The sequence below is a fragment of the Pseudophryne corroboree genome, chromosome 5 (genome assembly GCF_028390025.1).
Source record: "Pseudophryne corroboree isolate aPseCor3 chromosome 5, aPseCor3.hap2, whole genome shotgun sequence".
In the NCBI taxonomy this organism is placed as follows: Eukaryota; Metazoa; Chordata; class Amphibia; order Anura; family Myobatrachidae; genus Pseudophryne; species Pseudophryne corroboree.
In genome coordinates, this window is record NC_086448.1 from 820776177 (window position 1) to 820793572 (window position 17396).

Genomic DNA, 17396 nt, shown 5'->3' on the forward strand with positions numbered 1-17396 from the left:
CGAGTTAGCGAAAATAAATCATCCCAGCGGACATGAAAGGATGTATAGCACTAATGTCCGTCTGCTGCTACCAGTTCAGCACATTGTATAAACAGTTGGGATTATCAAACACTCTAATAGTACTGCACCTAGGATCGCATCCGTACAGCTGCTCTCGCTGGTGTCAAATACAGCATGTTACAGATCAACCGAAGCCTGCTAATGGCCGGTGTCAGCCCTCTTCTGCGCCTTGCCCGTGGTCTTCTGTCTCACAAATGAGTTACAAAGTATACTGCATTCGTAGCCCAATATGTAGAAATTATTATTATTTATTTATTAACAGTTTCATATATAGCGCAGCAAATTCCGTTGCGCTTTACAATTGGAAACCGTGATAACATAAAACAAAACAATTGGAAACAACAGTGAAAAAAAAAAGACTGGGTAATAGCAGACAGACATAGAGGTAGGAAGGCCCTGCTCACAAGCTTATAATCTATAGGGAAATAGGCATTGATACACAAGGATAGGTGCTACCTATTGCACTATGGTCCATCAGATTGCAAAGGTTCTTGATGGGCTTTATAATATGGTCACACAGTGATATTGACCTGGGGTCAGGAGGAAGGGAAAGTGAAGAAAGAGAGAATATGTGAGGACTGTACAGTGAGGATATTGTGGGTCATTCCGAGTTGATTGTAGCTGTGCTAAATTTAGCACAGCTACGATCTTCTTCCCTGACATGTGGGGGGACGCCCAGCACAGGGCTAGTCCGCCCCGCATGTCAGTCCGGCCCTCCCTCACAGAAGTGCAAAGGCATCGCACAGCGGCGATGCCTTTGCACTTCAAGAGAAGCTCCCGGCCAGCGCAGCTTTAGCGTGCTGGCCGGGAGCTACTCATTGCAGCCACTGCTGGCCACTTCCCGCGCGGTCCGGCCACGCCTGTGTTGACCGGACCACGCCCCTTCCCGCCCATCGACCGCCTCTGCCTGTCAATCAGGCTGAGGCGATCGTAGCGCAGCGGCTGGCGGCCATGCGCCGGTGCATGCACAGTTCTGACCCAATCGCTACGCTGCGAAAAACTGACCCCCAATTATGAGGGTCAGAATGACTCCCATAATTGGATAGGAAAGTTTATGAAGGTTGAGTGAGCAGTTCTGGAATTTGATAAGCTGTCTGAAGAGGTGAGTTTTGAAGGAACGCTTGAAGGTTTGGAGACTAGAGGAGAGTCTTATTGTGCGTGGGAGGGCATTCCACAGAGTGGGTGCAGCCCGAAGAAAGTCCTGTAATCGTGCATGGGAGCGAATAATGAGTGTGGACGAGAGACGCAGATCTTGTGAAGAGCAAAGAGGTTGGGTTGGGAGATGTAGTATGGTAAATGGCCTTGTGTGTGAGTAAAAGTATTTTAGTACATTACATGGATACAGTGTTAATTTCGCATGCGCAGAAGCGCGGCAGAACACAGAACCTGGAGTAAGGTAATTACATAAGTGATCGCATTCACTTCTAACACATCGCGGGAGCGGGATCCTATTGTGAATATTCTTACATTCCGACACTCTTTGATTTCTTATTGCCGGTAAAACGTATCTTAGTGGTACAGTAATTGCAGTGCCACTTTCTGTTAAGTAATTACTTCATGTTGAAAAACATGTGTAGCTGTTTATAGTGTAATACTATGCCTGTAACATAGACCCAGTCTATAGACAGATGACGCTGACCGTATGTAGAATAGAATTGGAGCCTTTAAAACATGACTCTGAAAACACTCTTCAGTCAGCACCAAGAAAGCTGTTTGTTTTGTCTTAAGTGAGAAATGAGCGCGGCTAAGCCCTTAATGCACAACACGGTCAATGAAATAGACATTAATCGTCACGTTGTAGCTTTAGACAGTATGAAAAGAACAACATACAACGTGCAGCGTACATTTACTGTAACTGAAAATAGTTTTATTATTCAAATAGAAAACCTGGGCAGACAGTATCGCAACGCTGACAGCCGCAACACTGAAATGTAACGCAAGGGCAATTTTAAGAGCGTGAACAAAACGATCTAACAAAAAGACAGTTGTTATAAATTAGGAATTGATAGGAGTGTGCACATTGTTTTTTTTTGGGGGTGATTTAAAAAAATGAAAGACTATGGGGGTTATTCAGATTTGTTAGCAAACTAAAAAAGTAAGCAAATAGGAAGAAAAACCATGGGGGGGGGGGTAATTCAGACCTGATTGCTAGCAAGCGATTTTTACACTGCGGCGATCAGATAGTCGCTGCCTACAGGGGAGTGTATTTTAGCTGTGCAAGTGTGCAATCGCATGTGTAGCAGAGCAGTACAAACAGATATTGTGCAGTCTCTGCGCAGCCCAGGACTTACTCAGCCGCTGCGATCACATCAGCCTGTCCGGGACCGGATTTGACGTCAGACACCCGCCCTGCAAACACTTGATCCCATCTGCATTTTATCCAAACACTCCTAGAAAATGGTCAGTTGCCACCCACAAACGCCCTCTTCCTGTCAATCTCCTTATGATCACAAATCCTTATGATCATGGATCCGTCGCACAAACCCATCGCTGAGCGGCGATCTGCTTTGTACCCGCGCGACGCGCCTGCGCACTGCGGTGCATACGCCTGCGCAGTTTGTGTCGATCACCCGCTGAGCGAATTCGCACAGCAGCGATCAGGTCTGAATTACCCCTATGCTGCACTGCAGGTGGGGCAGGTGTAACATGTGCAGAGAGAGTTAGATTTGGGTGGGTTATTTTGTTTCTGTGCAGGGTAAATACTGGCTGCTTAATTTCTACACTGCAATTTAGATTTCAGTTTGAACACACCCCACCCAAATCTAACTCTCTCTGCACATGTTACATCTGCCCCACCTGCAGTGCAACATGGTTTTGCCCAATTGCTAACTTTTTTGGTTTGCTAACCAACCTGAAGAAGGTCTTATGAACCTTATTCAGCTTCAGTTGCAGATTTGCTAATTTAGTAAAAAAAAAAAAGCGCTCTGGCCCGAAAATATGATCACATCACATTAGCATGCAATGTGTTCTGAATAAGGCCATATATCAAGGGAGTTTTTGATGAACATTAAGTATTAGGTGACTTGTACTTAAAGCCATCTATGGTACCAATAGTTACAGTATATACAGAGGCGTAGCTAGGTGCCATGGTGCCCGGAGCAAGGGTATGTTTCGGCGCCCCCTCCACTATACTGAATTGGGTGCATGTTACATTTGAAAATAAAAAATATTGAAAAATCCAAAATTGGTGACAGGGTCGGTTCTAGACCTTGTGGATCTCAGGGTGAAAGTTTCTTTTGGGCGCCCGACATGTTTAAAACAGGGACAGTGCGCGCCAAAGGAGCGCAACAAAAATATAGTGGAGGTTATGCCATAGCAGAGCCGCTAATACATGTTACTCTGCAGCTTCTTATGCAGAGAGAGGTGCTGCAACAGCAACCTGGGGCAGAGACGGGTGCTGCAGCACCCGAGGCAGAAAGAGGTGCTGCAGTAGCCGGGGCAGAAAGAGGTGCTGCAGCAGCAGGGGCAGAGAGTGATGCTGCAGGACAGAAGTAACCCCCTGCTCCACAGCTACAAGCAGAAAGTGAGACATATAAGGAGGGTGGCAGAGCTCGGCATGTGCTGGCTGTCAGTGTCTCCTGCTGACTCCTCTGACCTGCCCTGCTCCCTACCTAGTCTCAGAGTCCGAGTCAGTGTGGTATAGCGGGCAGAAGGAGGGGGGGAGCAGGTGGCGGTGCACCCTCTAACTTTTCTGGCACTCGGAGCTTGCGCTCCACCCCTGAGTATATAGATCAACACTACAAACTGTCAAACATCCCTGATAGGTACATATTATTATTTTCCCATTATTTGTCTCTAGTTAAGACAGGACAGAATCATGTTTATGTCATAGGTTGCGATTTCCGTGAATCAACAAACTTGGACTTGCCTTAATATAATAGTGCAGGTAGTGCACCCATTCCCAATACTTACTTCTGCATCTGCAGCGCAGATATCACCAGGAATACGGCACGGGTGCTGTTTTCCTTGACATTGGCGCATGTGCAGTAGAATATGGCACAGTTTCCTGCACAGAAATCTCTCTTGAACCACCCCTGTTAGCATATATAGCAAAATTTGTATGTCCATCTGTTTAAGGAACCATCTGATAATCATTCAAATTCTTCATGTAGAATGTACTGAAGGTAGACAAAATATTATCAAAGCTGGAGAGTGATAAAGTGGAGAAAGATAAAGGGGGTAAATCAGATCTGATTGCAGCAGCAAATTGGATAGCTAATGAGCAAAACCATGTGCACTGCAGGTGGGGCAGATGTAACATGTGCAGAGAGAGTTAGATTTGGGTGGGTTATATTGTTTCTGTGCAGGGTAAATACTGGCTGCTTTATTTTTACACTGCAATTTAGATTTCAGTTTGAACACAGCCCACCCAAGTCTAACTCTCTCTGCACATGTTACATCTGCCCCACGTGCAGTGCAGTATGGTTTTGCCAATTAGATAACAAATTTGCTGCTGCAATCAGATCAAAATTAGGCCCAAAGTACCAACCGTTTTTCAAACACAAACAAAAAAGTGACAGGTAGGAGCTGATTAGTTGCTGTTTTGTCTCTCTCCTCTCCAAGCTTTCATATATTCCCAAGTTATTAGTGTCTATTCGCCAAAGTGACTGCATTAAATGAAGTTCTCTGCTAAATGCTACGTGATTCTGTCATTCTCCCGTGTGCTTTGATCTCCTGTTTTGCATTCACATATTTACACAGATTAACCCGATTAATAATAATAATCTCTGTAAAAAAAAAAAAACAGGTAATTGCTGTTGCTAATCAGTATTTGGTTATTGCTTCCGTTCTGTTGAAGTAATTAGAATTAATTAGGGTAATAATCCATTTATTCTTTTATTATGCTTCCAGTGGTTTATCTTTTGTCTTCTGGTCTCTTCTAGATTAAATTTAAAAGGTCACAGCGGAACAGCAGGAAAACAAAGCAGCCTCATCCTGCACGGGGCAGACTTTAGTACAAAGGATGCTGATAACGACAACTGTATGTGCAAGTGCGCCCTAATGCTAACAGGAGGTACGTCTGGTAGGGGAAGAAGTATTTATCTGTCCTTGTGTAGCAAAGTATGGGGGTCATTCCGAGTTGTTCGCTCGCAAGCTGCTTTTAGCAGCTTTGCACACGCTAAGCCGCCGCCTACTGGGAGTGAATCTTAGCTTATCAAAATTGCGAACAAAAGATTCGCAAAATAGCGAATAGACACTTCTTAGCAGTTTCTGAGTAGCTCCAGACTTACTCGGCATCTGCGATCAGTTCAGTGCTTGTCGTTCCTGGTTTGACGTCACAAACACACCCAGCGCTCGCCCAGACACTCCTCCGTTTCTCCAGCCACTCCCGCGTTTTTCCCAGAAACGGCAGCGTTTTTTCGCACACACCCATAAAACAGCCAGTTTCCGCCCAGAAACACCCACTTCCTGTCAATCACATTACGATCACCAGAACGAAGAAAAAACCTTGTAATGCTGTGAGTAAAATACCTAACTGCATAGAAAATTTACTTGGCGCAGTCGCACTGCGGACATTGCGCATGCGCATTAGCGACTAATCGCTCCGTTGCGAGAAAAAAATACAGAGCGAACAACTCGGAATGACCCCCTATATTTCCTCTGTGGGGTGGTGTAAGAAGTGGAGGATCAGTTGTGCTATAAACCAGTGCTCTGTGTCACTTACAATGAAAACAGATAACATAGGAAAAAATTACTTTTCTCTACGTTATCTGCAAATACTTTTAATGATTCAGATGTAACTGAAAAAAAAAGATAAGCGAGCACACAGATGCGGTTTCTCGCATTTTGTGATATGGGGGGTAATTCTGAGTTGTTAGCAATTGGGCAAAACCATGTGCACTGCAGGGGAGGCAGATATAACATGTGCAGAGAGAGTTAGATTTGGGTGGGTTATTTTGTTTCTGTGCAGGGTAAATACTGGCTGCTTTATTTATACACTGCAATTTAGATTTCAGTTTAAACACACACCACCCAAATCTAACTCTCTCTGCACATGATATATTTGCCCCCCCCCCTGCAGTGCACATGGTTTTGCCCAGCTGCTAACAAACTTGCTGCTGCGATCAACTCAGAATTAGGCCCCTGGTCAGGATTATCAGCCAGTGTGTGTACAAACCTTCGGTCACACACTGAGGCACTCAGCAGCAGCTATCACTGTACAGTAACAGAACACAGAGGCACTCAGCAGCAGCTATCACTGTACAGTAACAGAACACTGAGGCACTCAGCAGCAGCTATCACTGTACAGTAACAGAACACAGAGGCACTCAGATAGCAGCAGCTACCACTGTACAGTAACAGAACACTGAGGCACTCAGATAGCAGCAACTACCACTGTACAGTAACAGAACACTGAGGCACTCAGATAGCAGCAGCTACCACTGTACAGTAACAGAACACTGAGGCACTCAGCAGCAGCTACCACTGTACAGTAACAGAACACAGAGGCACTCAGATAGCAGCAGCTACCACTGTACAGTAACAGAACACTGAGGCACACAGATAGCAGCAGCTACCACTGTACAGTAACAGAACACTGCGGCGCTCAGATAGCAGCAGCTACCACTGTACAGTAACAGAACACTGAGGCACTCAGATAGCAGCAGCTACCACTGTACAGTAACAGAACACAGAGGCACTCAGATAGCAGCAGCTACCACTGTACAGTAACAGAACACTGCGGCGCTCAGATAGCAGCAGCTACCACTGTACAGTAACAGAACACAGAGGCACTCAGATAGCAGCAGCTACCACTGTACAGTAACAGAACACTGAGGCACTCAGATAGCAGCAGCTACCACTGTACAGTAACAGAACACTGCGGCGCTCAGATAGCAGCAGCTACCACTGTACAGTAACAGAACACTGAGGCGCTCAGATAGCAGCAGCTACCACTGTACAGTAACAGAACACTGTGGCGCTCAGATAGCAGCAGTTACCACTGTACAGTAACAGAACACTGAGGCACTCAGATAGCAGCAGTTACCACTGTACAGTAACAGAACACTGAGGTACTCAGCAGCAGCTACCACTGTACAGTAACAGAACACTGAGGCACACAGATAGCAGCAGCTACCACTGTACAGTAACAGAACACTGAGGCACACAGATAGCAGCAGCTACCACTGTACAGTAACAGAACACTGAGGCACACAGATAGCCGCAGCTACCACTGTACAGTAACAGAGCACTGAGGCGCTCAGATAGCAGCAGCTACCAGTGTACTGTAACAGAGCACTGAGGCGCTCAGATAGCAGCAGCTACCACTGTACTGTAACAGAGAGCACTGAGGCGCTCAGATAGCAGCAGCTACCACTGTACAGTAACAGAACACTGAGGCGCTCAGATAGCAGCTGTCACTGTACAGTAACAGAACACAGAGGCACTCAGATAGCAGCAGCTACCACTGTACAGTAACAGAACACTGAGGCACTCAGATAGCCGCAGCTACCACTGTACAGTAACAGAACACTGAGGCGCTCAGATAGCAGCAGTTACCACTGTACAGTAACAGAACACTGAGGCACTCAGATAGCAGCAGCTACCACTGTACAGTAACAGAACACTGAGGCGCTCAGATAGCAGCAGCTACCACTGTACAGTAACAGAACACTGAGGCACTCAGATAGCAGCAGTTACCACTGTACTGTAACAGAGCACTGAGGCGCTCAGATAGCAGCAGTTACCACTGTACAGTAACAGAACACTGAGGCACACAGATAGCAGCAGCTACCACTGTACAGTAACAGAACACTGAGGCACACAGATAGCCGCAGCTACCACTGTACAGTAACAGAGCACTGAGGCGCTCAGATAGCAGCAGTTACCACTGTACAGTAACAGAACACTGAGGCACTCAGATAGCTGCAGTTACCACTGTACAGTAACAGAACACTGAGGCGCTCAGATAGCTGCAGTTACCACTGTACAGTAACAGAGCACTGAGGCGCTCAGATAGCAGCAGTTACCACTGTACAGTAACAGAACACTGAGGCACTCAGATAGCTGCAGTTACCACTGTACAGTAACAGAACACTGAGGCGCTCAGATAGCAGCAGTTACCACTGTACAGTAACAGAACACTGAGGCACTCAGATAGCTGCAGTTACCACTGTACAGTAACAGAACACTGAGGCACACAGATAGTAGAGATGTGCACTTGAAATTTTTCGGGTTTTGTGTTTTGGTTTTGGGTTCGGTTCCGCGGCCGTGTTTTGGGTTCGACCGCGTTTTGGCAAAACCTCACCGAATTTTTTTTGTCGGATTCGGGTGTGTCTTGGATTCGGGTGTTTTTTTCAAAAAACACTAAAAAACAGCTTAAATCATAGAATTTGGGGGTCATTTTGATCCCAAAGTATTATTAACCTCAAAAACCATAATTTCCACTCATTTTCAGTCTATTCTGAATACCTCACACCTCACAATATTATTTTTAGTCCTAAAATTTGCACCGAGGTCGCTGGATGACTAAGCTAAGCGACCCTAGTGGCCGACACAAACACCTGGCCCATCTAGGAGTGGCACTGCAGTGTCACGCAGGATGGCCCTTCCAAAAAACACTCCCCAAACAGCACATGACGCAAAGAAAAAAAGAGGCGCAATGAGGTAGCTGTGTGAGTAAGCTAAGCGACCCTAGTGGCCGACACAAACACCTGGCCCATCTAGGAGTGGCACTGCAGTGTCACGCAGGATGGCCCTTCCAAAAAACACTCCCCAAACAGCACATGACGCAAAGAAAAAAAGAGGCGCAATGAGGTAGCTGTGTGAGTAAGATAAGCGACCCTAGTGGCCGACACAAACACCTGGCCCATCTAGGAGTGGCACTGCAGTGTCACGCAGGATGGCCCTTCCAAAAAACACTCCCCAAACAGCACATGACGCAAAGAAAAAAAGAGGCGCAATGAGGTAGCTGTGTGAGTAAGATAAGCGACCCTAGTGGCCGACACAAACACCTGGCCCATCTAGGAGTGGCACTGCAGTGTCACGCAGGATGGCCCTTCCAAAAAACACTCCCCAAACAGCACATGACGCAAAGAAAAAAAGAGGCGCAATGAGGTAGCTGTGTGAGTAAGCTAAGCGACCCTAGTGGCCGACACAAACACCTGGCCCATCTAGGAATGGCACTGCAGTGTCACGCAGGATGGCCCTTCCAAAAAACACTCCCCAAACAGCACATGACGCAAAGAAAAAAAGAGGCGCAATGAGGTAGCTGTGTGAGTAAGCTAAGCGACCCTAGTGGCCGACACAAACACCTTGCCCATCTAGGAGTGGCACTGCAGTGTCACGCAGGATGGCCCTTCCAAAAAACACTCCCCAAACAGCACATGACGCAAAGAAAAAAAGAGGCGCAATGAGGTAGCTATGTGAGTAAGATAAGCGACCCTAGTGGCCGACACAATCACCTGGCCCATCTAGGAGTGGCACTGCAGTGTCACGCAGGATGGCCCTTCCAAAAAACACTCCCCAAACAGCACATGACGCAAATAAAAATGAAAGAAAAAAGAAGTGCAAGATGGAATTGTCCTTGGGCCCTCCCACCCACCCTTATGTTGTATAAACAGGACATGCACACTTTAACCAACCCATCATTTCAGTGACAGGGTCTGCCACACGACTGTGACTGAAATGACGGGTTGGTTTGGACCCCCACCGAAAAAGAAGCAATTAATCTCTCCTTGCACAAACTGGCTCTACAGAGGCAAGATGTCCACCTCATCATCATCCTCCGATATATCACCGTGTACATCCCGCTCCTCACAGATTATCAATTCGTCCCCACTGGAATCCACCATCTCAGCTCCCTGTGTACTTTGTGGAGGCAATTGCTGCTGGTCAATGTCTCCACGGAGGAATTGATTATAATTCATTTTAATGAACATCATCTTCTCCACATTTTCTGGAAGTAACCTCGTACGCCGATTGCTGACAAGGTGAGCGGCGGCACTAAACACTCTTTCGGAGTACACACTTGTGGGAGGGCAACTTAGGTAGAATAAAGCCAGTTTGTGCAAGGGCCTCCAAATTGCCTCTTTTTCCTGCCAGTATAAGTACGGACTGTCTGACGTGCCTACTTGGATGCGGTCACTCATATAATCCTCCACCATTCTTTCAATGGTGAGAGAATCATATGCAGTGACAGTAGACGACATGTCCGTAATCGTTGTCAGGTCCTTCAGTCCGGACCAGATGTCAGCATCAGCAGTCGCTCCAGACTGCCCTGCATCACCGCCAGCGGGTGGGCTCGGAATTTTGAGCCTTTTCCTCGCACCCCCAGTTGCGGGAGAATGTGAAGGAGGAGATGTTGACAGGTCGCGTTCCGCTTGACTTGACAATTTTGTCACCAGCAGGTCTTTGAACCCCAGCAGACTTGTGTCTGCCGGAAAGAGAGATCCAAGGTAGGTTTTAAATCTAGGATCGAGCACGGTGGCCAAAATGTAGTGCTCTGATTTCAACAGATTGACCACCCGTGAATCCTTGTTAAGCGAATTAAGGGCTCCATCCACAAGTCCCACATGCCTAGCGGAATCGCTCCCTTTTAGCTCCTCCTTCAATGCCTCCAGCTTCTTCTGCAAAAGCCAGATGAGGGGAATGACCTGACTCAGGCTGGCAGTGTCTGACCTGACTTCACGTGTGGCAAGTTCAAAAGGTTGCAGAACCTTGCACAACGTTGAAATCATTCTCCACTGCGCTTGAGACAGGTACATTCCACCTCCTATATCGTGCTCAATTGTATAGGCTTGAATGGCCTTTTGCTGCTCCTCCAACCTCTGAAGCATATATAGGGTTGAATTCCACCTCGTTACCACTTCTTGCTTCAGATGATGGCAGGGCAGGTTCAGGCGTTTTTGGTGGTGCTCCAGTCTTCTGTACGTGGTGCCTGTACGCCGAAAGTGTCCCGCAATTCTTCTGGCCACCGACAGCATCTCTTGCACGCCCCTGTCGTTTTTTAAAAAATTCTGCACCACCAAATTCAAGGTATGTGCAAAACATGGGACGTGCTGGAATTTGCCCATATTTAATGCACACACAATATTGCTGGCGTTGTCCGATGCCACAAATCCACAGGAGAGTCCAATTGGGGTAAGCCATTCCGCGATGATCTTCCTCAGTTGCCGTAAGAGGTTTTCAGCTGTGTGCGTATTCTGGAAACCGGTGATACAAAGCGTAGCCTGCCTAGGAAAGAGTTGGCGTTTGCGAGATGCTGCTACTGGTGCCGCCGCTGCTGTTCTTGCGGCGGGAGTCCATACATCTACCCAGTGGGCTGTCACAGTCATATAGTCCTGACCCTGCCCTGCTCCACTTGTCCACATGTCCGTGGTTAAGTGGACATTAGGTACAACTGCATTTTTTAGGACACTGGTGAGTCTTTTTCTGACGTCCGTGTACATTCTCGGTATCGCCTGCCTAGAGAAGTGGAACCTAGATGGTATTTGGTAACGGGGGCACACTACCTCAAGAAATTGTCTAGTTCCCTGTGAACTAACGGCGGATACCGGACGCACGTCTAACACCAACATAGTTGTCAAGGCCTCAGTTATCCGCTTTGCAACAGGATGACTGCTGTGATATTTCATCTTCCTCGCAAAGGACTGTTGGACAGTCAATTGCTTGGTGGAAGTAGTAAAAGTGGGCTTACGACTTCCCCTCTGGGATGACCATCGACTCCCAGCAGCAACAACAGCAGCGCCAGCAGCAGTAGGCGTTACACGCAAGGATGCATCGGAGGAATCCCAGGCAGGAGAGGACTCGTCAGAATTGCCAGTGACATGGCCTGCAGGACTATTGGCATTCCTGGGGAAGGAGGAAATTGACACTGAGGGAGTTGGTGGGGTGGTTTGCATGAGCTTGGTTACAAGAGGAAGGGATTTACTGGTCAGTGGACTGCTTCCGCTGTCGCCCAAAGTTTTTGAACTTGTCACTGACTTATTATGAATGCGCTGCAGGTGACGTATAAGGGAGGATGTTCCGAGGTGGTTAACGTCCTTACCCCTACTTATTACAGCTTGACAAAGGCAACACACGGCTTGACAAATGTTGTCCGATTTCTGTTGAAATACTTCCACACCGAAGAGCTGATTTTTTTGGTATTTTCACCAGGCATGTCAACGGCCCTATTCCTCCCACGGACAACAGGTGTCTCCCCGGGTGCCTGACTTAAACAAACCACCTCACCATCAGAATCCTCCTTGTCAATTTCCTCCCCAGCGCCAGCAACACCCATATCCTCCTCATCCTGGTGTACTTCAACACTGACATCTTCAATCTGACTATCAGGAACTGGACTGCGGGTGCTCCTTCCAGCACTTGCAGGGGGCGTGCAAATGGTGGAAGGCGCATGCTCTTCACGTCCAGTGTTGGGAAGGTCAGGCATCGCAACCGACACAATTGGACTCTCCTTGTGTATTTGGGATTTCGAAGAACGCACAGTTCTTTGCGGTGCTTTTGCCAGCTTGAGTCTTTTCATTTTTCTAGCGAGAGGCTGAGTGCTTCCATCCTCATGTGAAGCTGAACCACTAACCATGAACATAGGCCAGGGCCTCAGCCGTTCCTTGCCACTCCGTGTGGTAAATGGCATATTGGCAAGTTTACGCTTCTCCTCCGACAATTTTATTTTAGATTTTGGAGTCCTTTTTTTACTGATATTTGGTGTTTTGGATTTGACATGCTCTGTACTATGACATTGGGCATCGGCCTTGGCAGACGACGTTGCTGGCATTTCATCGTCTCGGCCATGACTAGTGGCAGCAGCTTCAGCACGAGGTGGAAGTGGATCTTGATCTTTCCCTAATTTTGGAACCTCAACATTTTTGTTCTCCATATTTTAATAGGCACAACTAAAAGGCACCTCAGGTAAACAATGGGGATGGATGGATACTAGTATACTTATGGATGGACGAGCGACTGCCGACACAGAGGTAGCTACAGCCGTGGACTACCGTACTGTGTCTGCTGCTAATATAGACTGGATGATAATGAGATGAAATTAATATATATATATATATATATAATATCACTAGTACTGCAGCCGGACAGGTATATATATTTATTATGTAATGACTGATGACGGACCTGCTGGACACTGTCAGCTCAGCAGCACCGCAGACTGCTACAGTAAGCTACTATAGTAGTATGTATCAAGAAGAAAGAGAAATAAAAAACACGGGTAGGTGGTATACAATTATGGATGGACCAGCGACTGCCGACACAGAGGTAGCTACAGCCGTGGACTACCGTACTGTGTCTGCTGCTAATATAGACTGGATGATAATGAGATGAAATTAATATATATATATATATATAATATCACTAGTACTGCAGCCAGACAGGTATATATATTTATTATGTAATGACTGATGACGGACCTGCTGGACACTGTCAGCTCAGCAGCACCGCAGACTGCTACAGTAAGCTACTATAGTAGTATGTATCAAGAAGAAAGAAAAAAAAAAAACACGGGTAGGTGGTATACAATTATGGATGGACCAGCGACTGCCGACACAGAGGTAGCTACAGCCGTGGACTACCGTACTGTGTCTGCTGCTAATATAGACTGGATGATAATGAGATGAAATTAATATATATATATATAATATCACTAGTACTGCAGCCGGACAGGTATATATATTTATTATGTAATGACTGATGACGGACCTGCTGGACACTGTCAGCTCAGCAGCACCGCAGACTGCTACAGTAAGCTACTATAGTAGTATGTATCAAGAAGAAAGAGAAAAAAAAAACACGGGTAGGTGGTATACAATTATGGATGGACCAGCGACTGCCGACACAGAGGTAGCTACAGCCGTGGACTACCGTACTGTGTCTGCTGCTAATATAGACTGGATGATAATGAGATGAAATTAATATATATATATATATATAATATCACTAGTACTGCAGCCGGACAGGTATATATATTTATTATGTAATGACTGATGACGGACCTGCTGGACACTGTCAGCTCAGCAGCACCGCAGACTGCTACAGTAAGCTACTATAGTAGTATGTATCAAGAAGAAAGAGAAAAAAAAAAAACACGGGTAGGTGGTATACAATTATGGATGGACCAGCGACTGCCGACACAGAGGTAGCTACAGCCGTGGACTACCGTACTGTGTCTGCTGCTAATATAGACTGGATGATAATGAGATGAAATTAATATATATATATATAATATCACTAGTACTGCAGCCGGACAGGTATATATATTTATTATGTAATGACTGATGACGGACCTGCTTGACACTGTCAGCTCAGCAGCACCGCAGACTGCTACAGTAAGCTACTATAGTAGTATGTATCAAGAAGAAAGAAAAAAAAAAAACACGGGTAGGTGGTATACAATTATGGATGGACCAGCGACTGCCGACACAGAGGTAGCTACAGCCGTGGACTACCGTACTGTGTCTGCTGCTAATATAGACTGGATGATAATGAGATGAAATTAATATATATATATATATATATATATATATAATATCACTAGTACTGCAGCCGGACAGGTATATATATTTATTATGTAATGACTGATGACGGACCTGCTGGACACTGTCAGCTCAGCAGCACCGCAGACTGCTACAGTAAGCTACTATAGTAGTATGTATCAAGAAGAAAGAAAAAAAAAAAAACACGGGTAGGTGGTATACAATTATATATATATTATATACAATTATATATATATATATATATATATATTAAACTGGTGGTGATTAATTAAACTGGTGGTCAGGTCACTGGTCACACTATCAGCAACTTGCAAGTAGTACTCCTAAGCAGACAATCACAATATATACTGGTGGTCAGTGTGGTCACAATGGCAGTGTGGCACTCTGGCAGCAAAAGTGTGCACTGTACGTTAAAATATGTACTCCTGCTCTCAGACTCTAACTGCTCCCCACTGTCTCCCCCACAAGTCAGATATACAGTCACACTATCACTTCAGCAAGTAGTAGTACTCCTCCTAATGCTCCCCAAAATTACTAAAGTAAATACTGTGTCTCTCTCTACTCTAGTCTCACTCTCTTCTCTATAAACGGAGAGGACGCCAGCCACGTCCTCTCCCTATCAATCTCAATGCACGTGTGAAAATGGCGGCGACGCGCGGCTCCTTATATAGAATCCGAGTCTCGCGATAGAATCCGAGCCTCGCGAGAATCCGACAGCGGGATGATGACGTTCGGGCGCGCTCGGGTTAACCGAGCAAGGCGGGAAGATCCGAGTCGCTCGGACCCGTGTAAAAAAACCTGAAGTTCGGGCGGGTTCGGATTCCGAGGAACCGAACCCGCTCATCTCTAACAGATAGCAGCAGTTACCACTGTACAGTAACAGAACACTGAGGCACTCAGATAGCAGCAGTTACCACTGTACAGTAACAGAACACTGAGGCACTCAGATAGCAACAGTTACCACTGTACAGTAACAGAACACTGAGGCACTCAGCAGCAGCTACCACTGTACAGTAACAGAACACTGAGGCACACAGATAGCAGCAGCTACCACTGTACAGTAATAGAACACTGAGGCGCTCAGATAGCAGCAGTTACCACTGTACAGTAACAGAACACTGAGGCACTCAGCAGCAGCTACCACTGTACAGTAACAGAACACTGAGGCACACAGATAGCAGCAGTTACCACTGTACAGTAACAGAGCACTGAGGCACTCATATAGCAGCAGTTACCACTGTACAGTAACAGAACACTGAGGCATACAGATAGCAGCAGCTACCACTGTACAGTAACAGAACACTGAGGCGCTCAGATAGCAGCAGTTACCACTGTACAGTAACAGAACACTGAGGCACTCAGCAGCAGCTACCACTGTACAGTAACAGAACACTGAGGCACACAGATAGCAGCAGCTACCACTGTACAGTAACAGAACACTGAGGCACACAGATAGCCGCAGCTACCACTGTACAGTAACAGAGCACTGAGGCGCTCAGATAGCAGCAGTTACCACTGTACAGTAACAGAACACTGAGGCACACAGATAGCCGCAGCTACCACTGTACAGTAACAGAACACTGAGGCGCTCAGATAGCAGCAGCTACCACTGTACAGTAACAGAACACTGAGGCACTCAGATAGCAGCAGCTACCACTGTACAGTAACAGAACACTGAGGCGCTCAGATAGCAGCAGCTACCACTGTACAGTAACAGAACACTGAGGCATTCAGATAGCAGCAGTTACCACTGTACAGTAACAGAACACTGAGGCACTCAGATAGCAGCAGTTACCACTGTACAGTAACAGAACACTGAGGCACTCAGCAGCAGCTACCACTGTACAGTAACAGAACACTGAGGCACACAGATAGCAGCAGCTACCACTGTACAGTAACAGAACACTGAGGCGCTCAGATAGCAGCAGTTACCACTGTACAGTAACAGAACACTGAGGCACTCAGCAGCAGCTACCACTGTACAGTAACAGAACACTGAGGCACACGGATAGCCGCAGCTACCACTGTACAGTAACAGAACACTGAGGCACTCAGATAGCAGCAGCTACCACTGTACAGTAACAGAACACTGAGGCACTCAGATAGCAGCAGCTACCACTGTACAGTAACAGAACACTGAGGCGCTCAGATAGCAGCAGCTACCACTGTACAGTAACAGAACACTGAGGCGCTCAGATAGCAGCAGCTACCACTGTACAGTAACAGAACACTTGCACTACTAGCTGCCTGTGATGTGACTGTACAGAGACTGTACAGATATTATTACAGACAAGCAATGCACCCTGTGTATTATAGGACTTTATATTCATGCTGAGGACACATCAATGCTGGCTTTGTAAATGCAGCTCTATGCTATCATTAAACTGAAAGTAAATTATTGGTATCTAGTATGCAACTATTTTCATACATAACAGGCGCTCAGTAGCAGGAATCCCATCCTACATGTATATCCTACAACAGGCCTATTGTCTCTTGTATATATAATCTAGTTCTCCGTGTTTTTATTGGCCGCTGCCGTCTGCCATTAACAGGTCATATCATTCATCTGGAAGAAGCACTTTGAAAAATGTCTTTGGATGGAGAGAATAAATATTTATATTATTACTTATTGTGTTACTCAGTGACTAGAACCCTTTCCACGGCTTTGAAGAATTGCACTGCTTTAATATTACCCCAGAAACAGGGTCGTTTTCAGCGACTTCACCGCAGCCGTATCCCACTGACGTGAACTTGCTGACTTCCCCTAAATCTATTCTCTAAACATCTCTGACGGCTAATTCCCCTGATCCCTGACTTGCACTTAAGCCTGACACGTCGCTGATGGACTTAGTGACAGACATTAACGTGTGCAAATATACAACGCTTATA

The 17396-nt window shown here is 46.3% G+C and overlaps 1 protein-coding gene across 1 annotated transcript in view; it reads left to right on the forward strand.

Moving 5' to 3' along the window:
- ANGPT1 (angiopoietin 1) overlaps nt 1-17396 on the forward strand; it is a 430887-nt gene that overhangs the window by 384022 nt on the left and 29469 nt on the right. The window contains exon 8 of the mRNA XM_063924513.1: nt 4944-5074. Coding sequence (XP_063780583.1) covers nt 4944-5074 — 131 coding nt within the window. The remainder of the gene's footprint in view (nt 1-4943; nt 5075-17396) is intronic.